Source organism: Crinia signifera, chromosome 12 (genome assembly GCF_055691185.1).
Source record: "Crinia signifera chromosome 12, ASM5569118v1, whole genome shotgun sequence".
In the NCBI taxonomy this organism is placed as follows: Eukaryota; Metazoa; Chordata; class Amphibia; order Anura; family Myobatrachidae; genus Crinia; species Crinia signifera.
In genome coordinates this window covers 13,614,494-13,641,377 of record NC_139228.1, presented here as the reverse complement: position 1 = coordinate 13,641,377, position 26,884 = coordinate 13,614,494, and the positions used below count along the sequence as shown (strand labels likewise).

General features: G+C 47.3%; 1 protein-coding gene across 1 annotated transcript in view; it reads left to right on the top strand.

Moving 5' to 3' along the window:
- LOC146050487 (CD48 antigen-like) overlaps positions 1–25,697 on the top strand; it is a 47,491-nt gene extending 21,794 nt beyond the window's left edge. The window contains exons 2-6 of the mRNA XM_083167530.1: positions 6,532–6,855; positions 13,085–13,366; positions 13,892–13,999; positions 16,822–16,901; positions 22,619–25,697. Coding sequence (XP_083023656.1) covers positions 6,532–6,855; positions 13,085–13,366; positions 13,892–13,999; positions 16,822–16,901; positions 22,619–22,702 — 878 coding nt within the window. The 3' untranslated portion in view covers positions 22,703–25,697. The remainder of the gene's footprint in view (positions 1–6,531; positions 6,856–13,084; positions 13,367–13,891; positions 14,000–16,821; positions 16,902–22,618) is intronic.
- The last annotated feature ends 1,187 nt before the right edge of the window (positions 25,698–26,884 follow it).

Genomic DNA, 26,884 nt, shown 5'->3' with positions numbered 1-26,884 from the left:
GGGTGACCTGGAAAACATGAGCTGTGTGGGGTCCCGAGGACCGAGTTTGAAAACCCCTGGTCTAGGTGAGAGATTCCCAAATGCGGTCCTCAAGGCACCATAACAGTCCAGGTTTTAAGTATATCCACAGGTGCAGTGGTGTAACTATAAATTTTGCTCCACCCTGCCAAAAAGTGTGTGGCGCACCCCCCCTCGCCTCCCCCTCCAGGCTCCTCTCCAGCATGTTTCCCCAGCGTGTGACGTGATGACGTCACACGCATAATGGAGAAACTGAAGCAGGAGAGAGGAAGAGAGACCAGCATACACTGCTGCTTCCCTTGGCTCCGACGCATCCCAGGCCGCTCTAGCACGCCCATCCGCCCACCCTGTACACAGTAGCCAATAGCCGGCTCTGTGTACAGTCAATTGTATCAGTGGGAGAATTTGTCATCTCTCCATGGCCCCACCCACGCTGCAGCTGACTCGCCTTCAGTGCTCAGCAAGTGGGCAGTGGCAGGCAGCAGCATGTCAGTGTGTCAAGCGGGTGCCGGCACCCACACAGACCCTGCTGCTGCTTGCTCCCCCAAGCGGCTGCTGGGGCTGCCTTACAGTAGTTACGCCACTGCACAGGTGACTTATTTATTGTTTCAGTCAATTTCCTTTAACCACCTGTGCTGAGCCACGGATATACCTAAACCGTGGACTGTTAAACTGGTAGATCAACTGTCTCCTGGTGCAAATGTAGGGGTAGGTCGGCTGATCACCTATACATACAACACAATGCACCGATATGATATATTGGTCATCAGCTGTGTTGCACAGCCGATATGATATGTCAATCACAGACTTATCGCTGGTAAACACTGGCCGATGGTCTATTGATACATCTGTCATTCCATCCAACGGCCGATATATATCGGCCAGAGTGTATCCAGCATTAAAGTGCTTGAGGACCGGGTTTAAAAACCTTTGTCGTGGACATTCCTAATTGTAGTGATGTTGGCACTGATTGGTGCACTGTAGTGATCTGCTTGTCATACTGTAAGTCCTAACTTGCACACAACTCTAATGAGTGAGTGATGTACAATCCTGTACACTCCATGACATCACCCTGCACACCACATTTTAGCACCACCTTACATAATCCCCATTGTACAGTAAATATGAGGCTGGTTCTATCAATAAGGTAACAAGACCTCCCACTGAGTGGATTTATTCAACTTGTATATACAGTATATATATATATATATATATATATATATATATATATGTCTAATGGCCTGATTCAGCTTCCGTTGTAGAATAGCGACAAATCAATAAATCAATATTCTGGGATTTTCGCTATTCTGTGCATACATGCACATGTAAGCCCCTAAGCTGTGGTTGCAGCCTGTCCTCTCTCTCCCTGCATGCACCTGTGCCCCATTCACACCACCATCGCTGCCCACCACCACAGACACTGCCTCCCGCCACGTGTGCAGCCACATAAACTGAGATTTTCTATATATTAAGAGGGGCAACACCTCCACCACATTAGCCACAAGCCCTCCTTTATAGGGGCTTGGCAGGGCCAGTACCTCCCAATGGCAGCACCATAACAACTCACAAATGCGATTGGCCAAGTGTGACCTGCCATTATCACAGGTAGCCCACCCAGCCCAAACCTATTTCTGTGACAGGACGTCATCACCATACCTCAGGGTGTGACCATGATTCCACTAGGGATGTGCACCGGCCACTTTTCAAGTTTTGGGTTCTGATTACCTTGAGGTTTTGGGTTCCAATGGGTTTTGCCAAAACACCTCCTAAGTGTTTTGTGTTTGGATTTTTTGGGTTCTGATTTTAAAAAAAAAAAAGCATAAAAACTGCTAAAATCGCAGAATTTGGGGGTTTTTTTTTTTGCTCCTACGCTATATTAACCTCAATACCATTCATTTCCACTCATTTCCAGTCTATTCTGAACACCTCACACCTCACAATATTGTTTTTCGGGCAAAAGGTTGCACCGAGGTAGCTGGATAACTATGCTAAGCCACACAAGTGTGCGGCACAAACATGTGGCTCACGCAAGAGTGGCACTGCAGCGGCAACAGTGGACTGAGTAAATAATACTGGCAACCTCTGTTCAGACAGTATTCAGTGCAGGCAGCACCAGTGGACTATATATAATTCAATTAATTAAATATGAATAATATAGCAGCCTAGTAGGTAGAGAAGCTAAACTACTAGGTAGGTAGGCAGTAGCACTGCCAGTGGTCACCACAAAATGTAGTTACACAGCACCAGTAGTAGACTATTATGCACCAGCAGAGTTTATAATAATTAATTTTATTATTAGGTACTGCTTGACAGTGGCACTCAGTGGCACACGTCAGTGCACCAGCAGCATGGAATTATTTTTTAAAGTCACACGCAGCACAGGTATTATTTTTTAATTAAATTATATATAGCAGCCTAGTATGTACTAGGTAGGTACACTTAGGCAGTAGCACTGCCAGTGGCAACAGGGGACTGAGTAAATAATACTGGCAGATTCAATGCAGGCAGCACCAGTGGACTATATATATATAATATAATTATTAATATAATATATAATATTACAGCACAGCACCAGAGGTAGGCCCCAGCACAGAGGAGACAGTAGTACTACAAGTACACAGTTAGACTGTCCTCCTTGCTAGGTAGATCTTACCCTAAGCAAAGAGGAGAACAGAGTACACAGCAGCACTGAGGGAGACAGCCACAGCGAATAAAATAATTACAGCACAGCACACCAGAGGTAGACCGCACAGAGGAGACAGTAGTACTACAAGTACACAGTTAGACTACACAGCAGCACTGAGGGACAGCCCCAGGGGAAAAAAATATTGCGTTCAAGCTCAAGGGTACTTGTGTAATATATGGGCGCCCGATGCGATTGACTTAAGGCATACAATCAGATGCAATGGATCGCATGCGATGTGATGCGATGCGATCGACGTGATTTTCCATAGGATTCAATGTTAAATGGTCTTGTTCATATCCCCACTATCCAAGTGGGCATGGAGTTGATTTCATATAGCGCTTCGGGCTCGGTGGCTCGCTGCGCTCGCCACGCTATATAAAATCAACTCTATGCCCACTTGTATAGTGGGGATATGAACAGGACCATTTAACATTGAATCCTATGGAAAAATCGCGTCGATCGCATCGCATGTGATTTGGTCGCGATGCGATCGACGCGATTTTTCCGACCCGATAAAAAAAACGGGCGCCCAGATATTACACAAGTACCAGCTCAAGTTTAAGCCCCAGCAGCAGCACCAACACACCCTCTCCCAACCCACTACTAGACTGGAGTGAAGATGGCGGGTGCAGCAGCCGCTATTTAAAGCCTCGCGAAATCCGGCGCCGGGTGATGACGTTCTGCCCACGCGAACGGCCCTGAGTCAGGCGGGAATCTCTGAGCGCTGCTCGGAACCGGTCTCGGAATGATGACGTCCATGGGGGCTCGGATCTCTGGAATCCGAGTCTGCAAATCTCTAGTTTCCACCTCTCCCGCCATCTTACACCTGATGCTGTGACAACATGGATGATCTTAAGTGCAGTGTAATGGCCGTGAGGGGAAGCAGCGGCCTACCTGCTCTCGTTTGGTGGGAAATCAGACTGAGATAGGTTACACACGTGAGAGGTCTTGTTACCTCACTTGTAGGGTGACATTCTATGCGTTGAAATAAATGCGCATTTTTTTTTAGCGCACCACATCGCCGCAAATCGCACTTTTTAAAATCGCACTTTTCTGTCAAAATTCGCATATTTAATGTGATGCGTTTTGGAGGCTGAAAAGTGCGAAGTGGTGCGATTTGCGGCAATTGGTGCGCTGTCTTTAGTCCTGAAAATGTGCGATTTTCATGTCTGAAAATCGCACGTTTGCAGGAAAGCGCAAAGTAAAAAAAAAAAAACACGCGCGGGGTCCCCCGCCCGAGCATAACCAGCCCCGGGCTCATTGAGCCGGTGCTGGTGACATAAAATCAGGGTCCCCGACAAAATGGGGTCCCCTTGATTTCATGAAACCAGCACCAGGCTCAAGGTCCGGCGCTGGTTCCCAAAATACGGGGGACAAAATGACTAGGGGTCCCCCGTATTTTAAGAACCAGCACCGGACCCAACCAGCCAGCGGGGTAATGTCACAGCCGGGGGACACTTATTATATAAGGTCCCGCGGCCAAAGCATTATCCCCGTGGCTGGTCAGCATGGGCAGGGGTCCTGGGGAAGTGGGGACCCCCCCAATGAAGGGGTCCCCCCCCTCCAGGACTTACCAGCCCATGCTGATAGTCCGGGGCTGTCCCCGATGCCCCTGGGCGGTGGGCATCGGGCTGATGAATTGTGTAAAAAAAAAGAAGTAAAACTATTGTTTTCTACTGGCGAACTATGAGTCCCAGCAAGCCTACCCCACATGCTGGGACTTGGAGAACCACAAGTCCCAGCATGCGGGGCATTAAAGGGCCCGCTGGCACTTGTAGTTCTGCAGTACAAAAAATAGTTAAATAAAACACACTGACACCCTGAAAAATAAAAGTTTAATACACACAGAACACACACACACTGATACTTACCTACCTTGAGCCCGTAGGTCGTCCCTGGATCCTGGGTCCGGGCTCCGGGGCTCCAGGGCAGAAGAGTCCGGTTCCGGGGCCTTGGTCCTGGTTCCGGGGCTGGTCCTGGGGTTCCGGGGCTCCTGTCCTGAAGAATCCGGGGTCCGGGATCCGAGGTAGTCCCCAGGGGTACCTAAGGAAGGAAATCCTACTCACCTGGTCCCCGGCGACAACCTCGGCATCCTCTCCGGCTGAAGCGCTGCTCCCATCTGGTACCCGATTCACAGGACTTCACTGGCGCAGAGATGTTTCTTCCTCGGCGTCTCTGGACAGAATGATTTCTGGCCAATCAGGAGCCGAGAAAGTCGGCTCCTGATTGGCCAGAAATCATTCTGAATACAGACGCCGAGGAAGAAACATCTCTGCGCATCTAGAGCAGAGATGTTCCTTCATCGGCGTCTGTATTCAGAATGATTTCTGGCCAATCAGGAGCCGACTTTCTCGGCTCCTGATTGGCCAGAAATCATTCTGTCCAGAGACGCCGAGGAAGAAACATCTCTGCGCCGGTGAAGTCCTGTGAGCCGGGTACCAGATGGGAGCAGTGCCTTAGTCGGAGAGGATGCCGAGGTCGTCGCCGGGGACCAGGTGAGTAGGATTTCCTTCCTTAGGTACCCCTGGGGACTACCTCGGATCCCGGACCCCGGATTCTTCAGGACAGGAGCCTCGGAACCCCAGGACCAGCCCCGGAACCAGGACCAAGGCCCCGGAACCGGACTCTTCTGCCCTGGAGCCCCGGACCCAGGATCCAGGGACCGACCTACGGGCTCAAGGTAGGTAAGTATCAGTGTGTGTGTGTTCTGTGTGTATTAAACTTTTATTTTTCAGGGTGTCAGTGTGTTTTATTTAACTATTTTTTGTACTGCAGAACTACAAGTGCCAGCGGGCCCTTTAATGCCCCGCATGCTGGGACTTGTGGTTCTCCAAGTCCCAGCATGTGGGGTAGGCTTGCTGGGACTCATAGTTCGCCAGTAGAAAACAATAGTTTTACTTCTTTTTTTTACACAATTCATCAGCCCGATGCCCACCGCCCAGGGGCATCGGGGACAGCCCCGGACTATCAGCATGGGCTGGTAAGTCCTGGAGGGGGGGGGGACCCCTTCATTGGGGGGGGTCCCCACTTTCCCAGGACCCCTGCCCATGCTGACCAGCCAGGGGGTTAATGCTTTGGCCGCGGGACCTTATATAATAAGTGTCCCCCGGCTGTGGCATTACCCTGCTGGCTGGTTGGGTCCGGTGCTGGTTCTTAAAATACGGGGGACCCTAGTCATTTTGTCCCCTGTATTTTGGGAACTAGCGCCGGACCTTGAGCCTGGTGCTGGTTTCATGAAATCAAGGGGACCCCTTTTTGTCGGGGACCCTGATTTTATGTCACCAGCACCGGCTCAATGAGCCCGGGGCTGGTTATGCTCGGGCGGGGGACCCCGCGCTCGTTTTTTTTTTATTTTAACCGTTTTTTTTTTATTTTAACACCAGAACCCTGCACAGAACATTGCGATCTGTGCAGGGTTCTGGCTCATTCGCCAAACAGACCCTGGTCTGAAATAAGTGCGATAATTAGACACCTAAAAATTGCGATGTGCAAATGCGCATAGCATTAAATAAGCGAGTACGTAAACATCTGGATGCGATAAAAATGCGAATTAATGTCGCACTTTTGGTCCGCATGCCTTAACGCACATAATATGCGATTTCAGTCCCTTAGCGCATCCCATTAAATTGGCGATTTGAAGGAAAAATGCGATATCGCCATTTTGTTGTCTAATTAACGCCAAAAAACGCAAATCGCATTCCATAGAATGTCACCCATTGTATCTAGCTCAGGTCTCCTGTGAGAGAGGTTACACAATTGGTTTGCATGTATCACACAGACATCATGTATCACACACAGATAAGTAACATAATGCTTTCTATCTACAGGCAGCCAGGGTCGTCTTCCTGTCCCGGTGACTGGCCTGCTTCACACAGCAGTCACTATGTCCAACCCGTGGAATCAGACAAGTCCTGTAAAATCGGTGACCTGGACGTTTATAAAGAATGGAAAGATGACTAGAATCCTGGATACCACTGAGCGGCCTTATTACATATATAACACTCAGTTCTCTGGTCGCCTGGAAGTGACGGACGACGTAATGACAGTAACTATTAAGGATCTGAGAAAGGAGGACAGCGGAACGCTATCCTCAGAAATTACTTACACAGACGGAAATTTAGATACATTTTCCTATAACGTCACAATCTATGGTAAGAATGGTCACAGAGGGCCTGATTCAGAGGTGGTCGCTAAACCCATCACAACTAGGTCTCCATACCCAGAGGTCCTGAGAAAACATAGTATTGCCGCAGCCAATGGGATTTGTACCGACTGGCGCCGTCTTTAATGTGCCTCTTCTATTCAACTGTAGCGCATGGGCATTTTTATTTATTAAGCTCGGTGAAGTGATAAACTGTCTGGGTTTTTATCACCGGCCTTTTAGCTCCTACCTGTGAAGTTACAGGTTGGTTTGAAAAATGAGAGGTAGGAACTGATTGGCCAGTGATAAAAACCAGACAGTTTATCGCTTCACTGAGCTTAATAAATCTGCCCCTCAGACCGGCGTACAAGTGTCACACATGAAATTGGTCAGTGGAATGTTGCAGAGGCGTTTTGTCCCCTTCATTTGTGTGAATGAGAGTAAGGGCCCCTGTAACAGGGTGTGAGAATCAGAAAGTGATTTTGCCGGGCAATTGATTGCTGCTTTAAAAAATATGGGAAAACTCCCCAAATCTCTCACTTTCTGATTCTGATACCCTGCCACTGTACATTTGACCCTAGATGTGTGAGTGGTTGTTATTTCGTTTCAGTAGCGGAGGTCAGAACTGCTCAGGATGATAGAGTTGTACTGAGGTTGGCGGAGAGTCGCTCTGTGATGTAGAACACAGCAATGGCAGAGACCACAAGACTAATGATGCCTATTGAGCTAATGTGGGTGACCACATAAGACAGGACAGCCACAGAGTAACCGGCCTTCCCAGGTCAGAACAATGTGCTCAGGGATTCTGCTTCCACTGAACTTCCTCAGCTACTTCCTCAGCTACTTCCTATCTCCCACTTGTTATGTGAAGCGGATGAACAGAGCAGGCAGGAAATATCAGTAGTCAGTAACTGTGGATAAAGGGCCTGTCCATGATTCATACATTTGTAGCAAACTGCATATCATACATGCCTAGTCTCCCAGACCGTACAGTAGGCTCACGAAAATCAGATGGCGCTCCTACCCCCTGGACTGGTAGGCAAATCTCCCAGAGCCAGCCTCACCCACCTGCTGACTGTTGACCTAAAATCTCTGTGAAATTATCATCCAAATCCCATCCAAGGATCATATTTGTAGTTAAATATCCAATTGCGTTCTTGCATCCAGAGATCTTTTGAATAAACTATTCAGCATCGGACTCAGTAGACTGTAATATAAATGTAGATATGGAAGAAAAGAGGAAAATCTGTGAGGTAAAGTTACTAAGCAGCAGTTTTGTTTGCAAACCATCGTACATTGGATGTGGTTATGTTGTTACATATAGTGCACTATAGCTGAAGCACCCGGGACACAATTATCAAGTCTGGTCCTCAATCCCAGAGAGAACCACTTAAGTGGGGACTAGCACTGAAACCCTCAGGGTTAAAGTCTTAAAAAATAGCGAAGTCCTTGTAACTATGTTGCCATCATGACAAAGCCATCACTGGAGTAGCACTAACGTAACACTACTGCCCACAGAGCGCTGTTTTAGGCCGACCACGGACCCACACCCTGAGCAGTGGCACACCTTGCACACCACCTACCTAGGACAGGTGCACACAATTAAGCACTGAGCCATGCAGTCTCCATTTGCAAACATTTGTCATACAAAATGGACCATTCTGAGGAGCTCAGAAACTACAAACATGGTATTGTGATAGAATGCTACCTATGTGTGGTACTGTGATAGAATGTCACCTATGTGTGGTACTGTGATAGGATGCCACCTTTGTGTGGTACTGTGATAGGATGCCACCTATGTGTGGTACTGTGATAGGATGCCACCTATGTGTGGTACTGTGATAGGATGCCACCTATGTGTGGTACTGTGATAGGATGCCACCTATGCGTGGTACTGTGATAGGATGCCACCTATGCGTGGTACTGTGATAGGATGCTACCTGTGTAATAAGAAGGTTCCAGAAATTTCATCCCTGCTGGATATTCCATGGTCAATGTGAAAGCAAAAGCGTTTAGGAACAACAGCACCTCAGCCACAAAGCGGAAGACCACGTAAAATCACACAGCGTGGTCAGCGACTACTAACTCGCATGCTGGGTAAAAGTCGCCAACACTCTGATGCTGATTCCATTTGTAGAGTTTCAGAATTCCACTGGCAATAATGTAAGCACAAAAACTGAGCCAATTTTTACCTTAAAATAGGATTTCTTTCCAAGCGTATCGCCTGCTCAGAGGTGGTGAAGTGAAATTCGCAATAAACCTGCGGAGAATTATCACAGACAATTGAATAGCCGCTTATTGCGAGTCTCCATAAAAGTTTTATTTTTTGGCGCGAAAACGGATAATCACAACTAACTGAAATCCCCCTATTATATATATATAACAATTATAATGTATTTTTCAAAAATGAATTATGTTTTCAACAATCAATCATACGTCCCAACGACTGTGTAAGTTTCCTGATCTATAACCTGCAGCCCGATGTTCTATTTATATGTTCTGGGATCTACATAACTGTTAGAAATCCAGGAATTTCTGCAAACTTAATATTCAGATCTGGGTTCACCTGCAAACATGTCGGGCCCTTCGCTATTATATCCTAGAGCAGCTACATACTTGTTAATGCTATGTGTTTCTACATGCTCTGCTTTTATTGTATCTCTGGGGGGGCCCGGGGCACATTAGACAGGGGGCCCCTTGCACTTGTCATTACTGGTCGCACACTGCATGGGAAAATATTACACTGTCAAAACACAGAGTAAAGTCAGTATAAACTTGGTCAATGGGTAACTGCAGGGGGGGAGATTTTATATATATATATATATATATATATATATATATATATATATATATATATATATATATATATATATATACATACATACATACATACATACACACGCACACACACACACACATACATACACACATAAATACATACATACATACATACCACATGAAAAGCCTGTGTTTGTCCCTCTGCACCTTACTCTGTACGATTGTAGGAGACCTCACAGTCCCAGTGCTGCCTCTGATTATAAACCCTCCCATAACTCGGCTGCTGCTGCTGTCCTCCATGGGCCTGAGAAGCATGTGAAGAGCTCCACCACTCAGAGCTCAGCACAAACCTGTCAGCCTCTGCCCTCTTGTGCAAAGTGTTATGGGACTTAGTCAACTCCCAGTAATGCACTGCACACTTGTGCAGTCTGTGTGCCTTGGCTCCCGATGCTCAGCACCATTAATCGTTGTCACATTGGCAGATAGGTGAAGCTGCAGCACTACCCCACTCCCATGCACAAAGCTTTTAGCTAAAAAAAAATAATAATAATATATATATTTTTAAAATACATGCAAACCACAGGGGGCCCAGGGGTACTGACCCCTTTTGCCCCGCTTTAACCTGGCCGTGTGTGTAGCTACAGAGAAGGAATATGTATAACAGGGTCATATATAACACTGCATGCAAGTACTGAAGGCAATACAGAACCACTTAGGAATCATAGGCTACAGAGACTATACATAATGGGTCTGGTTCAGTAAGCCCCTTAACGCCGCCTGACCGAATGCCCATAGGCGAATCTAGGGGGTGGTCCGGGGGTGCACAGGACCACCCATTAGCCCATTTTGTAGCTGAGGGATGGGGCTTTCCAACGAGCCCAGCCCCGTGTCTCTAGCCCTCTGGGAACCGGAGATACGGCCAGGCAAAGCTGGAACGTTTTCCCTATAGGATAACATAGGACCCCCACCCAGTTCAACGGCTGCCAGTTCCCCCTTCGGCATCACTGAAGCTCAAGGTTGATCTCAGTCGAACCCAAATCGCTGGGCCTTCAATCTGATACCAGGCTGGATCCATACGGGTTAATTGGTTCCAGGTATATTGAGGTTAAACCGTTTTATTTTTTTTATTTCTTAAATGTAATTTCATGACTGTTTATGTTCTTTGAGGGCAGATTTCTCTGGAACCAAACAGCCCAGTTTCACGGGACCAAAATCATTCGAAGCCAACTCAAAAGTTCTTCAATATGATACTGGTCTCATGTAAATGGGTCAGTTGGTTCCAAAGATATAGCTGGTTTGTTAAAGGGGGGTAGGGAGAGGAGAGTGGTTGTCTCTCCCCCTCACACCAGAAAATGCAGGGACTAGGCTGGTGTATAAAGGGTCAGCATGGGAATGTCCCTGCTTGATCCTGGGACCATATTCCCAGGTAAATCCCTGCATTTTCTGTTGTGAAAGGGGTATTATTTCAAAGGGGCATTACGGTGTGCAGCATCATGTGTAAGGGGCATTATGTGTGCAGCATCATGTGTAAGGGGCATTATGTGTGCAGCATCATGTGTAATGGGTACTATGGTGCACGGCATCATGTGTAATGGGTACTATGGTGCGCGGCATCATGTGTAATGGGTACTATGGTGCGCGGCATCATGTGTAATGGGTACTATGGTGCGCGGCATCATGTGTAATGGGTACTATGGTGTGCGGCATCATGTGTAATGGGTACTATGGTGTGCGGCATCATGTGTAATGGGTACTATGGTGCCATCAAGCAAGAACCCCCTAGCAATGAGCACGTAGGTAAGCAGCACTTATGTGGCAAATATGTAATTGGCATTATGGTTTGTTATATAGTATGTAATGGGCATCATGATATGTGGCACAATGTGTAATGGGCATTATGGTGTGTGGCCTTATGTGTAATTGGCATTATGGCGTGTGGCTTTATGTGTAATGGGTATTACGGAGTTTGCTAAAATGTGTAATGGGCATTACTGTGTATGGTCTAAAGTGTAATACCACACCCCTTTTTATGCCACGCCTCCTTCCCAGGAGGCCATACCCCATTTTTGCCGCGCGGCTACGCCGCGCAAAGGTCCCCCTGCTGTTGTGTCTAGATCTGGGACCACCCATTACCATAATTCTAGATTCGCCTATGCGAATGCCACACCCTCATCTCTTACTTTTTACCGGCTTTACCCTGCCCACTTTTTCTATGCCACTCCCCCTGCCCCCCTTCTCCAGCCCCAACTGATTCAGCCTTGCCTCTATCCAGGAGCAAGCAGAGCAGATGTCGGCAGCTATCCCCTTACCGCACGCATAGTGGCATTTATTAACACTGTATACTACATAAGGGTTATACATAGGACAGATCTTCCAATCAGAGCTCTCTGTGTTGTTTAGTATTATATGCTTAGATTAATGATGGATATAGGTTGACAGGAGGTTTAATATGTGAACACTTGGGCAAGGCAAGCTTCTATGTAGTACAAATATTAGTGCCGCGTACAGGGAGGGTCCCAGCAGCTAAGAGGCAAATAAACAGCATGAGACATCCAGTACAGGATATCCAAGTTTACACATGCAAATTAAATATACAAATACCAGATGCAGACTGAAAGCTCAACAATAACTAGTGAACCAGCAAAAGCCTTCTCCAGCTGGAGGAAGCCAACACGATCAGCTCACCAATGTTCCTATTCACCAATAATGTCATTTGCAATGCAATCCTAGGTGCTAATATCCCTCCCAGATCGCATAATACGATTATATTGGGTGAATGCTCCGAAAGGCTTCGCAGGAATGGCAATTATGTAAAGGAGAAAATATTTTGTAACACATCTCTGGATGCTTGCACTGGAGAAAAGCAAGCAAAAATACATTTATTTTTTTACCCAGAGTGCTTTGTAACACTCGCTTCGCCAGCACTATTCTGCAACTGTGCAGGATATGGCGGTAAGGCCCAGCCTTTTTACTGATGCTTTTCACATGTGATTGTGCAGTAGTACTGTAGATCAAACCTTGACTTGACTTTCCATCAGACACAATGGTAAATCATCCCGTTTGGAGCGGTAATGCTAACACTGTTAGATGCTACAAATCACATTGTTGGCCCTGATTATAAGGGCAGGACAGATTAAGGTGCACATATGGCGCTGAAACGCGTCAGCTCAGCAGTGGTTGGAATCAGGACCGTGTTAGCGCTGTGATGCGCATGTGACACAAGAAAACAATTGTGATGTGTTGGTCGCAATGCTCCATTCTGGAATGGCACATCGCCGCCAGCGCGGATACATAAATCAGCCCCTTATCGTAAAAATGACCGCTCCAGATTTCCCTGCTGAAATGAGGCTCTCGGGTGCCCAGGATCCTTTTACCTGGCTACATGATAATGACCATTATACTCTAATATGATGATTATTTGGATCATTTCTGATTATAATTGTGTTTTATTCTGATTACAGAGCCGGTCCCTACTCCATATATCAGGACTGATGAGAAGATTATAACCAGGGACTGGTGTAATGTGACTCTGCATTGTACTGTCCCATCAAACACATCAGCGTTGTCCTATACCTGGAGATACAGACACGGAGACTCAGAGTATCAGCTGTATAATAATGGTGACATCGCCCAGGTGGCCCTGCAGCCGGAGTCCTGGGACATGGAGATCCTGTGTGTAGTACAGAACCCTGTGGATCAGAAGAACGTCTCAATACACGTAGAGAAGGAATGTCAGATATTAGGTGAGACCAAGGAGGACAAATGGAGCACTTGTGTTGGTGCAGTCATTACAGGGGAGATTCCACTGTGACTCTTGTCAGTGTCATGATCATCCTGTTAAAAACAAAAACATATGAAATATTACAGATAGGATAGTGGGGATATAGAAAATCATCCAGATGTACTAAGATGTCATGTTACAGGCTGTGTTTGAAAAATGACTGTTAAAAGCTGATTGCTTGGGGCTTTATCTCTTTGATATAATGATAACAAATTTTTATAAAGATATTTTAAGATTTGTATGTCCTAAAAGTCCTTGGGGCCGGATTCTGAGTCGCACCTGGTTCTGAGTCGCACCTGGTCCTGAGTCGCACCTGGTTCTGAGTCCCTAGTTTGTTTAGTCACTCTGCATCCCAGACAGGCAGAGTGAATTTGGGATCAGGCCCCAGAATCAGGCCCCCAGAAATGTCTGTGGTGCCAAATTAAACTATATATTTATATTAACAGGTTCTCACATCCAACTCACGGCTGCCATTTTCTTGTTACAGAAGTGGAGCGCAATCATGTCATTCTAATCGTTGCTCCTATAATATCGATTGTTCTGGTTATATTGGTAATAATAATAATGAAGATTTGTATACGGAGAAGAAAAAAAGGTAAGAATTTTCCCACGGTCACATTACAGGCTGGAAACTGTATGTAGGAAGTGATCGCGTGTAACATTCTACACGTATTGGGGCAGATTTATTAAGCCTTAACAAGAGATGAATGCAAGGGTGATAAGGAGAGATAAACGTCCAGCCAATCACCTGCCAACTGCCATGTTCCAGGCTGTGTTTGAAAAAAGTCAGTAAGGAGCTGATTGGCTGGACGATTATCTCTCTATCACCCTTGCATTTATCTCTTGTTAAGGCTTAATACATCTGCCCCATTGTCCTCTATCTGTGAGTCCACCCACTTGTGCTCTGTAAGTGGGTGGCTGCGGGAAGGGGGCTGCAGGAATCCGGGCAACTGTCCCACTTTTGCGGGGGCCGAGAGGGCCACCCGATTATTGAGTATCCAGTACTGGAAAAGTTAACACGCAGGTACAAAATGTACACTATGCAGGCCCCACCCTCAAACAGGTGACATCATGATCATGATGTCACATTGAAAGTGCAGAGCTGCCGGGACCACCAATAAGAGGAGTGCTAAGTCCTAAGGATGCTGCAGGCAACATTACAGACTGTTCTGCTGTTCCTGACAAATGCAGGTGCTGTGGGGCAGTGACGGTGGCGCCCCCTATGACCTGGGCAGCTTGCACAAACCTACAGTAGATACAGGTCTGTAGTCAGGTATGGTATTAATCCATTAGAAACTACAGGTAGTTCTGGGGTAAAAAGTGAGACATGAGGAACAATGGTGGATACGTAATGGGGTAAAAGTGACAGCATAACTGCTTGAGTGCTCCCTCGTTTGATGATGAGTTTTATTATATCGCAGGATAATAATACACCCAATAGTACATCATACAGAGATAGAACCAACTAAAAATAAATAAATGCAAATGAGTTCCAGCACAACCCATGCTGCAATGCAAATATCAGTTCCCCTTATGTTGCCCTACAGGGAAATTACCGACAGTGCCAGTAATAATTGCTAATAAAGTTTCTGGACAGTGGTGCAGGTGTATTAAGCCTTAACTAGAGATAAATGCAAGGGTGATAAAGAGAGATAAACGTGCAGTCAATCACCTGCTAACTAACATGTTAAAGGCTGTGTTTGAAAAAAGTCAGTTAGGAGCTGATTGGCTGGCTGTTTATCTCTCTTTATCACCCTTGCATTTATCTCTTGTTAAGGCTTAATACATCTGCCCCAGTGTTAGTAATCAGAATCAGCTTTATTGGGCAGGTATACTTGCGTATACTAGGAATTTGTTTTCGGTTTGCTGTGCAGCAGCCAGGTGGGTAACAAGTAAACAGTATATGGTATAAACAATAAACAATATAAACAGGTGGGGGAACATGTACAGTCATACAGAAAGTTATTCTGAGGGGACACCGTGTTAGATTATGTGTCACGGACCCACCGGACGCCTGTTCCGATACGTCAATCTGAGCAGCTCCGGCCGTGACTGGGGTTCACTTTGGACACTCGGGTCCCCTCTTTGAGGTACACTGCCACCAGCCAAAGCCTGATTTTAGCGCTTTGAAACTGCGCAAGAAGCGGCTTGGCTCGCACCTGACCACACAATGCAATATAAAAATGGTAACGTTCTCTCCGTTGGCTAAAAAAAAGTCTTAAGAACACAAAATCGGAACTGGGAATATGTATTATTTACTGCTAGAAATACTACAGAGCTTTAGTGATAAAAATGATTACAAGATATTACAATGATTTTAAAAGTACACACAAGATACAACTCAAAATAAAACAAAAGGGAAAAATGACAGGACAGTATCTTACGCCCGAGTACAGGTCCTGTAGTGGGGGGGGGGTCTCCGAATGAAATCAAAACGGTCGCTTCACAGTTTGCTGCTATTCCCCCCGAGAAGTACAACTAGGTATTGAAAGGAGAGGGGTTTTATCTGCAGGCTCCCTCATCCCTCCCACCCTTGGGATTTTTAACCATTGCCTTGCTGAGCCTAGGGAATGTCCCTAGATATAGGATCTTTCACATGAAGAATTTGTCTGCTGTTCCAAAGGGATTGATAACTGGCAGGCTTCACTGATAAGAGGTCTAACTGGATGGGGGAGACAAGCTCTGTCCTCTCCATGGTTTATGAGGGGTCTCAGATCTTTAACTGACATCCTACCTTCAAAGGATTACTACAGATGGTCAATCTGAGGGAATACAGACCTCAAACTCCCAGTGTCACCTACAGTTTACACAACAATATCAGACATACATTGATTTCACATATAATAATAACAGGAGGCATACTTTACTTTGATCGATAACCTGATCTGATCGTTACACTATGTGCAAAGGGTTATGGCGCGACTAGACAGTGAGGTATTCATGAGTTCACGTGTCAGCAGGTAAATCGCTTGAGGGAAGAAACTTTTTAGGCTTCTGGTGGACCTGGTGGGAATAGCCCTGTAGCATTTGCCTGATGGCAGCAGGTTAAACAAGCCATGGCCAGGATGTAGTTGGTCCTTGACTATCTTCGTTGCTCGCTTTTTTGCTCTGGACAGGTACAGGTCCTGGACAGAGGGAAGGTCCGTCCCTATTATCTTCTCCGCAGTTCTGACTACTTTTTGGAGTCTGCATTTGTCTCTCTCGCTGGCGGAGCCGTACCAGACCAGTATTGAGGAGCACAGTACAGACTCCACAACTCCGGACTCCCTCTTAGTCCGCACACTTTAAATGCACACCCCCCCCCCCCCTCCCATTCTCAAATGTTTTGTTAATAACTCTAAATGAGGCCCTATGTGTACAGAACTGATTTCTATGTATGATTGTGCTGTAGTCATTGTGTTCTATTTTTTTTACCAGAGTACCCCCCAACTGACAACACAGATGGGGAAACGCAGTACATTGAAGTGACGAGTAGTAGAGCTAATCTGAATCATCAGGTGAGACCCAACCCACGGGAAAGCACAGAAACGTGGGTACTTGTGTATTATTACGGCGCCCATCGCATCGCATACCACTAATTAAGGTATGCGATGGCATGCAATGGGACCGATTTGAGGCTTTTCCTAGGCAGAGTGTACAATTTTAATATCGCGTTGCATCATTTCAATGTTAAATGCCCAGCCAGACCTGATTTTTAATTGTATCCCCACCCTGATGGGTAATAAGAATGTTAAATGCCCCCCCATTGTTAACACCACCCCACTATCAACGCCAACCCAAATCATGGCGAGTGCAGCGAGCCCGCGAGGGGCGGCGGTACGCGTCCTCCGACCTTTTCATACCCCCACTATCCACGTCGGCGTGGAGTTGATTTTACAAAGTGTGGCGAGTGCAGCGAGCCACCGAACCCGAAGCGTGGTGAGCGCAGCGAGCCCCGCGAGGGGACGCGCATAACTTCACAAGTATTACGCGTCCCCTCGCAGGGCTCGATGCGCTCGCCACGCTTCGGGCTCGGTGGCTCGCTGCACTCGCCACACTTTGTAAAATCAACTCCACGCCGACGTGGATAGTGGGGGTATGAAAAGGTCGGAGGACACGTACCGCCGCCCCTAGCGGGCTCGCTGCGCTTGCCACGCTTTGGGTTGGCGTTGATAGTGGGGTGGCGTTAACAATGGGGGGCCATTTCACATAGTCATTACCCATCAGGGTGGATGTACAATCTAAAATCGGGTCTGGGGGGCATTTAACATACAGCAGGAATTTTTTATCTGGGTGCATGTGCGACTTAAAATCGGTCGCATCGCATGCGATCATATCGCATGCGATGCGATTTTTGGTTGTACAATGACCTGCAATGGAAATCGGGGGCGCCGTGATAATACACAAGTACCAAAACATGTACTGAGAAGGAGGTTGGGGGAGGATATTGGGATGGACAGTGGACATCCACAGTGGGTGTATTGGGTAATTATTTTGTCCCAATTACTCAAATGTAAATAATGGGAGTTAAGAACACGCAATGGAAATTTGCAGCATCAAACTGTTTAATGTTACAGTGGTTTTACAAGGTTTTCCTATTTATATGTTCCGGGCACTGATTTTTATTTTTTGGGGTGAAAACAGTCATTTTTCCAGGTAGGAGCTGATTGGAGAGTACTTCATCTCACTCCATTTTATTACTTTTCAAGGCTTAAGGTGCCCATACACGTTACAATTATTGTATACTATACAGTGACGTAACTAGGTTTTGGGCGCTCCCCCGCCGTTAAAGGGAGGGCGCCCGCCCGCACCAACCCCGCCGCACCACCCCCCGCCCTCCCCGCCGCACCAAACCCCCCCCCTCCCATGCAAACCCCCCATCCCCTACAGTCTTACCTACGTTCGGTTCAGTACGCGCTGGTCCCGGCTCCCTTCCTCTGCTATGAGGACCACCACAAAATGTCCGCCCCCATACAGCAGACAGTTTCATAGATGGTGGTCCTCATAGCAGCAGAAGGGAGCCGGGACCAGCGCGTACTGAAGACAGGTAAAGACTGCGGGGGGTTGGCGGCGGGGCAACGGGGTGTAACTATAGCACTACAGCCCCCTGCGCCCGCACATGCACAGCGCAACCCCCCCCCCCCCGCGCGGTCGCGGGGGCTGCGGTGCTATAGTTACGCCACTATAGTTACGCCACTGTAAGTATGTGCACGCACATACTTTTTGTACTAGATCTCATCGCAAAACCGAGATGCAATGAGATGCGTTATTGTATACAATTATTGTAACGTGTATGGGCACCTTTAGTACTAGTACTATGGCCTACATACTGTAATAACAACAGCTTGCGACAGCTGTGAGCGCTTAGCTGTGGACATACTGTATTTCCTCTTTTGCTCAAGGCCAATAACACTGATAAGATGTGGATACGTCACACAGTGTTTTTCGCTGTTAGAAAACAGTTGGGTCTAGTGGCTGACTGGCTATGCTACCACATCAATACAGGTTGCATCACCCAGTCATTAGCTGTGATGAACAATGAAACGAGTTTCTTGTTCAGATCAATGACAACGGCTGCTTTGATCTCTCAGATGATGTCAGACTGCTGGGTAGAACAGATAATTATATGGATCTGTATACATACGTATTTTACAAACTTTTAACTTGGGGACTCACACCCACCTGTTGACATCATCTTGGACGAATTGCTCCTCTTTCTTCATTCCGGGTGAGGACGCAGCCCGGAGTGTGTGTGGTCGCCATTTTAAGAAATACATTTGTTTAACCTGTCATCTAGTTCATCCTGGAACTTACAATAAAGAAACCTTCTTATGAAAATAGGGATCTTTCCCTAGGTAACTTTTTGTTCATGTGGGTCATAAAGTAGAATATTGTTTAAAGAAACCTTTATGTGAACGTCTTCTAGTAAGACTAAGGGCGAAATGTAATAGAGTGCGATTTTTTAGACATGTGCGATTTTTGGTCAAAAACGGCCGAAATCGCACATTTTCCGAAAATCGCACATTTAATAGGTTGAAAATCGCGGTAAAAAATCGCACTTTTTACCGCGAAATCGCACTTTTAGAAGTGCGATTTTTAGTCACATTTCAATTCGCATCCAGATGTTTTCCCATTATAAAGTATACAACTCGCAAATGTAATAGGGTGCGATTTTTGGTCAATGTTACCAAAAATCGCAAAAAAAATAGACCAGGTTCTGACAGGCGAATTTGACAGAACCATGCACAGATCATTGAGATCTGTACATGGTTCTGTTAATAAAAATGTGTAAAAGTGTTTTTATAAAAAAAAAAACGGCGTGGGGTCCCCCCTCCTAAGCATAACCAGCCCCGGGCTCATTGAGCCGGACCTGGTTCCAAAAATACGGGGGAACAAAAAGCATAGGGGTCCCCCGTATTTCTGAAACCAGCCCCGGACTCTTGGACCGGTCCTGGTTCCAAAAATACGGGGGACAAAAAATCTGGGGGTCCCCCGTATTTTGAAACCAGCACCGGGCTCCAACAGCCCGCGGTGTCATGCCACAGCCGGGGGACACTTTTTATACAAGGTCCCCCGGCCAAAACATGAGCACCGTGGCTGGTCAGCCTTGGACGGGGTACCTGGAGGAGTGGGGACCCCCCCAATAAAGGGGTCCCCCCCCCCAGGCTTCACCCGTCCAGGGCTGAAGCCCGGGGCTGTCACCGGCGTCCGTGGCCAGTGGACGCCGGCCTGATAGGGTTAAATCCATCATACATATCATTACATTGCTTTTTACCGGCGAACTACAAGTGCCAGCAGACCTCCCCCGCATGCTGGGACTTGGAGAACCACAAGTCCCAGCATGCAGGGCATTAATGGGCCCGCTGGGACTTGTAGTCCACCTGTAAAAAGAATGTTTATAAAAAACACACACACAGAGAAGTACAAGTTTATTACACACACACACCTCAATTTTACACCAGCATACTTACCATTCCTGGATCCAGCGCTGGTCTGGCTGCTTTACAGCCGGCTCCCCCCGCACTGACAGGCAGCGGGGAGAACCGCTTTCTCCGTTGCCTGTCACCGGCTTTCTCCGTAGCTTCTGTAGCTCTGTCCCAGTGCTACAGAGGCTGAGAGCGTGATTGGCTGAGCTACAGTATGCGTCTCCATGGAGACGCATAGCTCAGTCCTGATTGGCTGAGCTATGCGTCTCCATGGAGACGCATACTGTAGCTCAGCCAATTACGCTCTCAGCCTCTGTAGCACTGGGACAGAGCTACAGAAGCTACGGAGAAAGCCGGTGACAGGCAACGGAGAAAGCGGTTCTCCCCGCTGCCTGTCAGTGCGGGGGGAGCCGGCTGTAAAGCAGCCAGACCAGCGCTGGATCCAGGAATGGTAAGTATGCTGGTGTAAAATTGAGGTGTGTGTGTGTAATAAACTTGTACTTCTCTGTGTGTGTGTTTTTTATAAACATTCTTTTTACAGGTGGACTACAAGTCCCAGCGGGCCCATTAATGCCCTGCATGCTGGGACTTGTGGTTCTCCAAGTCCCAGCATGCGGGGGAGGTCTGCTGGCACTTGTAGTTCGCCGGTAAAAAGCAATGTAATGATATGTATGATGGATTTAACCCTATCAGGCCGGCGTCCACTGGCCACGGACGCCGGTGACAGCCCCGGGCTTCAGCCCTGGACGGGTGAAGCCTGGGGGGGGGGGACCCCTTTATTGGGGGGGTCCCCACTCCTCCAGGTACCCCGTCCAAGGCTGACCAGCCACGGTGCTCATGTTTTGGCCGGGGGACCTTGTATAAAAAGTGTCCCCCGGCTGTGGCATGACACCGCGGGCTGTTGGAGCCCGGTGCTGGTTTCAAAATACGGGGGACCCCCAGATTTTTTGTCCCCCGTATTTTTGGAACCAGGACCGGTCCAAGAGTCCGGGGCTGGTTTCAGAAATACGGGGGACCCCTATGCTTTTTGTTCCCCCGTATTTTTGGAACCAGGTCCGGCTCAATGAGCCCGGGGCTGGTTATGCTTAGGAGGGGGGACCCCACGCCATTTTTTTTTTTACTTTTTTTTTTTAGCACAAAATCGCATTTATGAAAATGCGCACATTTTCATGACTGAAAATGCGCACATTTTCATGACTAAAAATCGCGGCAAATCGCGGCAAATCGCATTTTTTGCCGCTAATTCGCATCTCATTACATATGCGAATTCGCGGCAAAAAACGCGATTTTTAAAGGTGCGATTTGGTGCGATTTTTTTTTAGTCTAAAAAAACGCACCCTATTACATTTCGCCCCAGGTGAGTCTTACATGGTCCTGCCTTGGTTATTGGAGAAAAATTGTCCTTTGTGTTTAACCTAAGGATTCTTTTATCTCTCTATGGTTGGAGACCTTAGAAAGGAAAACTGGGCCTATCCTGGAAATAGCACTGTGGAGATTCATTCCTTTTCTTGGTATCCCATACAGTATATGTATCTTCTAGCTGCAGTTTCTGTATGAGCGCAGTTGGCTTTATATCATTTTTGTTGAGATAATTATATGGGCTCGCCTTCTCCCGTAGTTCAGGTGACAATACACGGTGCAATGTGCTCTGTGTTTTTTGCACTCGACCACATCACGTCTACTCCAAACCGCATGCGATACGTTACAACAGTGTGCGATTTGAACTAGATGTGATCAGGAACAAAAACCACTGTCGGCACATACTTTTCTGTACTTTTTGATGTGATGTGTGTGGCAGTACGCATCGCAAGGCAAAAACGCACCGCGTATGGGCACCTTTGTATGAAGAGTAGAGGCCCCTCAAGCTGGGTCTCTGCACAATACTGAGGCCTACAGTAAATGTAAAAAAGATTCTTAAAATTAAAAGAGGTGATGCTGCCCTTAGCAACCAATGGAATTCTGCCTACCATTACTCTACTGTCGGATACAGGCCCAAGATGAAATAGGAGTTGCCTTTTACTCTAAGGCAAGTATGAGGTGTACATTCCCTAATTCACACTGCATTTTCCATGTATCAGCACACCTGTTTACGCAGAAATTATTTCGACGTTGATCACTGACTGCTGCCATATATCTGGCAAAGTCTGTCTCTTTCCAGAGGTTGCTGACTTGGAATAGTAATATAACTTTATGCATCATTTGGTGTGGCCGCCTGTTGTATATTTCATTACCTGTATACATATTGTTTAGCCTGAGATGGGCTTAGTTTGAAGGAACGAATGCAAGCTTACAATGTGTTGCTATTGCAGGTATCGCCTGGGTTATATACTCCTCCCCAGAAAACAGAAGCAGATGTTATATACAGTACTCTGCAACATCCAAAACCAATATGAGCATGACCGATGTGTTCCACCTGAGGCTTTGTTATACGAAGGAGGGACATCAGCTGCTATGGAGGAACCTAACCGATGTCCTGACTTTTCGTCACAGTGCAGTGACTTGCAGCAGCGCATCGTCATTACAGGATGATCCTCCCAGAGGCGCTGGGGTGTATTGTGCCCAATAATCCGCTTACGCTTCTCTAACATCCGCGGCACTATTGGATGCAGTGGCGAGGGCCACGAAGACGGGTAGTAGTAATATCCTGACCGGCAGTGGCTGATATAAAATGTGTTAGCACCGCACACTTTGAATGTAGGTGGAGCTTCCTATGGAAATGTTGCTTTTATGCTTGTAAGGATATTATTGGTCCTGGCCTGCACTAGAACTGAAGACCCCACAAGGTGGTGTCCGCCCTCTGCCTTGACCCTGCATTTCCCCCTTGGGTGCACCCAGGGCCGGCTCTACCATTAGGCAGCTTTAGGCAGCCAGGCTCATGGGAGGGGGGGGGGGGTCCTTGTACTTAATGCAAGACCTCACCTCCATACTTTCACTTGAGGCGTACTTCCCTACCCTGCTGCCCTCTCTTCCTTGTACTGAGTTTTGGGAGCCTCCCTGCCATTCCGTAATGTTAAGCAAGTATGCCTTACGGGGTTGGAAAATGGTTATTGGTGGCAGTATGGGGGAGGGGGGGCGCAGTTGGTTGAAGTTTTGAGATTTGCCCAAGGTGCTAAGAAGCCTTACACCAACCAGGCCCTGGGTGCACCTTCCTCGTGTACATGTAGCCCCCTCCATCCCTGCTGCTTACTTTAGCCGCCCGCAGATTGGCACGGCATACTTTCTATCTGGTATTGGAAGGTAGCCTTGGCTGTGCTGCAGATAACTGAGGTCCGAGATGGGGAAGGAGAGCCCTACCTACTTTGTCAATCCAGGCCCAACAATTTCTGAAGGTGAAGGATGTTACCGCTCAGGGGCAGCCCGAGCTAGAGGGTGGGCACTGTCACTGCCCCATGTATTTGAGTGGTGGCTTTCTATGTACCTTGATGTCTAGATGGTCAACACAGAGCCACCCGAAGCTAAGCTTCTTCCTTGTCCCGCCAGCCCAAACACCTCATCACAATGTCATGATGTCACATGCACAGAAAGCTGGGCTGGGATAGGGCGGATTCTCCTACCATCCTGTGCAACATAATTTCCACTCTCTACCGGTCACACAATGACATACCTGTGACTCACCAAGAACGCAACTAAAAAACAATCAATATATATAGCAGCAAATCACAACTATCATGAAAAAAAGTAAAAAATAAATGATATTTAATTGTATACATACACATTATATGCATGTAACCCTCAATAAGGGTAGGATGTTCCAACCTCTAGCAGTACATCCCGCCACACAACGCTCTGATACCAACAGCATATGTACTAACATATACTGTATGATTACTACCTCAGAGTTCGTCCGATAAGAGCTGCCCTTTGTGATCAGCGCTGGTCACTGGACTTCTGGGTTTATGACCCGGGAGACCATCAGTGCATGCGAAGAAAGAAGTCGTGACCGCAAGGGGTGCTGGGAGGGAATCTAGTATTATGGGGCCTGGTCAGTGCATTTCCTGGCGTCGTTATATATTTGTAATCAACAGCTGTTTCCTGTCAGGCGCCAGTACCTCGGGGAAAGACTAATTATCTCATCACAGGCCTGATGTCCGGGATAATTCTGCTGTTTACAGACTACAGTGCACTGATACATTGTGGAGATAATCTATGGAGAGATAATGTTGCCGGGAAACGTCCTCAGCATAATGGGTTTCATTGACGTATCTGCTCATTTACTTGTGAGTGATCACTGGACGTCTCTGTTCCCCGGAGACACAGACAACAAAATATAATGGACACGGAGTTTAAATAATTGATTAGTGCATGAGATTTGCCATCAGTTATTTATGAGTCATCTTTTACATTGGTACGCTTTCATGTAGGGGCGATGTAGGATGGGAGAGGGCCCGTGTGCAGGCTTCATGTGCTACCCCGGAAACATGGTGACCGCATCTTGTTTCAAGCTCATACTGTATGTGCAAATCACTGGGAACATGGCTGCCCCTCAGCCAGTGCACCGCAGGCAAGGATCAGGTAGACATGAGCAGGCCTGATACATGGAGCCCAGAGTGGTGGGCGGAGCCAGCCTCAGGGAAGCCCCGGCCGATGCACAGACTTCTGGTCTGTGTGCACACAGCAGCTCGGCCACCGCTACCCACAACCCCGCGGTGGCCGCACAGGCCCTGCCCCCCGCCAGTTCCGGATGCGCGCATGCGCAGTCCAAATATGAATGGAAGCATCACAAAAACTGGGAGGTATGAGGAGGTTTGCAGGGCAGCGGGAGGCTCAAGCTGAAATCGGGAGCCTGTGCTGTGCATTACACACACCTGCAGTAGCCCACATGAGCTGTGTCACTGCTGGGGGAATGCCAGGGGTCCATGTTTCATGTTCTCTTCACATGTACACACGCCTCTGACCTCTATAGCTGGCATTAGCTTCCACCCTTGCCACACCGGTCACAGATCTTCAGCTACTGTACTTCCATATAATAATACAATAAAGTCTTCGTTGCAGCCTCCGCGGGGGGACGTTGGCCACTTCCTGGAAGTGTCCTCGCCATGCCATAGAAGGGGCGGTGAGATCGTCACGTGGCCCGCGTTATAAGTTGGGGTGTTTTAGTCGCCGCCATTATTAACACCCATTGACCGGAGCTGGACTCCAGGCACTTTCCTAGCCATCCCTTTACAAATAGGGTCATACCATTTAATACTGTAAATACCCGTGAGCTTTTAACTAAAGCAGTTGTTGTCCCTGTCAACTCGTAAGCCAGCTGCTCCCCTCCTTCAGGTCATAAACGGTCCCATATCACACACACAATGCCATATACTGTATCAGACATCTGCTGGTTTGTTTGTTGTTCTCTCTTTGAATTTGGGAAAGTACTGAATAAATGAGGCTGTATTATTAACATTCCCGTTTTGTCTACATTCTGCTGTCAGTTAGGATAAAGGACTCTGTATATTGGTGCCTTGCAGCGCCTGGATTTCATTACCATACACACAGTATGATGTGGTCACAGCCAAAGCAGTTCGTTGCGCCCCCTGGGCCAGTCCCTGCGGCAGCCCAACCTTAGCGCATGTGACATAATGACATCACAGGCACGGGATTCAGGAACAGGACGCTGGGACCAGAAGGTGCTCAGTGCCTCTCCTCTCCTCACAACTGTGTGGGGGAGATGCAGAGGCGTACCGAGATATTCGTGGGCCCCATAGCAAAAGTTTGTAAGGGCCCCCTATTTAGCAACTGATGGTGATTAATATATGTAAAACATATTACTTAGACAGCAAAGAGGGGCCCCCTTCAGCTCTGGGCCCCATAGCAGCTGCACCCCTTGCACCTATGGTAGTTACGCCCTTGGGGAGATGTACTAAGCCTACAGCTGCTAACTGTCATGTTGTCATGCTGTCAAAGGCTGTGTCTGACAAATAAAATATAGGAGCTGATTGGCTAGTACTTTATCTCTCTCCAATCTTCACACATCTTGACTTATTGGGTGTTCCTTCCGACGTGCGCCCTTGGCAGCAGCAGCACCAGCCGCACTATTCTTTATACAGGCCAGATCACCTAATTAGCTATCAAAATATTTAATGAAAATCGTTGGGAAGGCGCTCTTGACCTGCAGCCATGTTGAGGGACAGGTGGTCGCTGTACGGTATTTCCCCCCATGTGACAGGAGAGCTGGTGAGTTCTGCCTCCACGGGGGGAAGTTGGCCACTTCCTGGAAGTGTCCTTGCCATGCCATAGAAGAGGCGGTAAGATCGTCACAGCGCAAGCTGTACCTTTAGATAGGTGGGGCGTTCATCGTCCGTGTTATAAGTTGGGGCGTTTTAGTCCCCGCCTTTATTAACACCCATTGGTCTCCAAGCAGTCTTCCTAGCCATCCCTTTACAAATAGGTTCATACCAGTTAATAAATACAGTACCTGTGACCTTTTAACTTATGCAGTGGTTGTCCTTGTTAGTTTTAGTGATAAGATGTGTCTGTGATTTATTTCTAGGGGTAATATAGAGGTAAAGGTCAATCACTATAATTCAATGGGCACCTTATACAGTTTAATGGCAGGATTATTTATTTATTTACAGTTTCTTATATAGCGC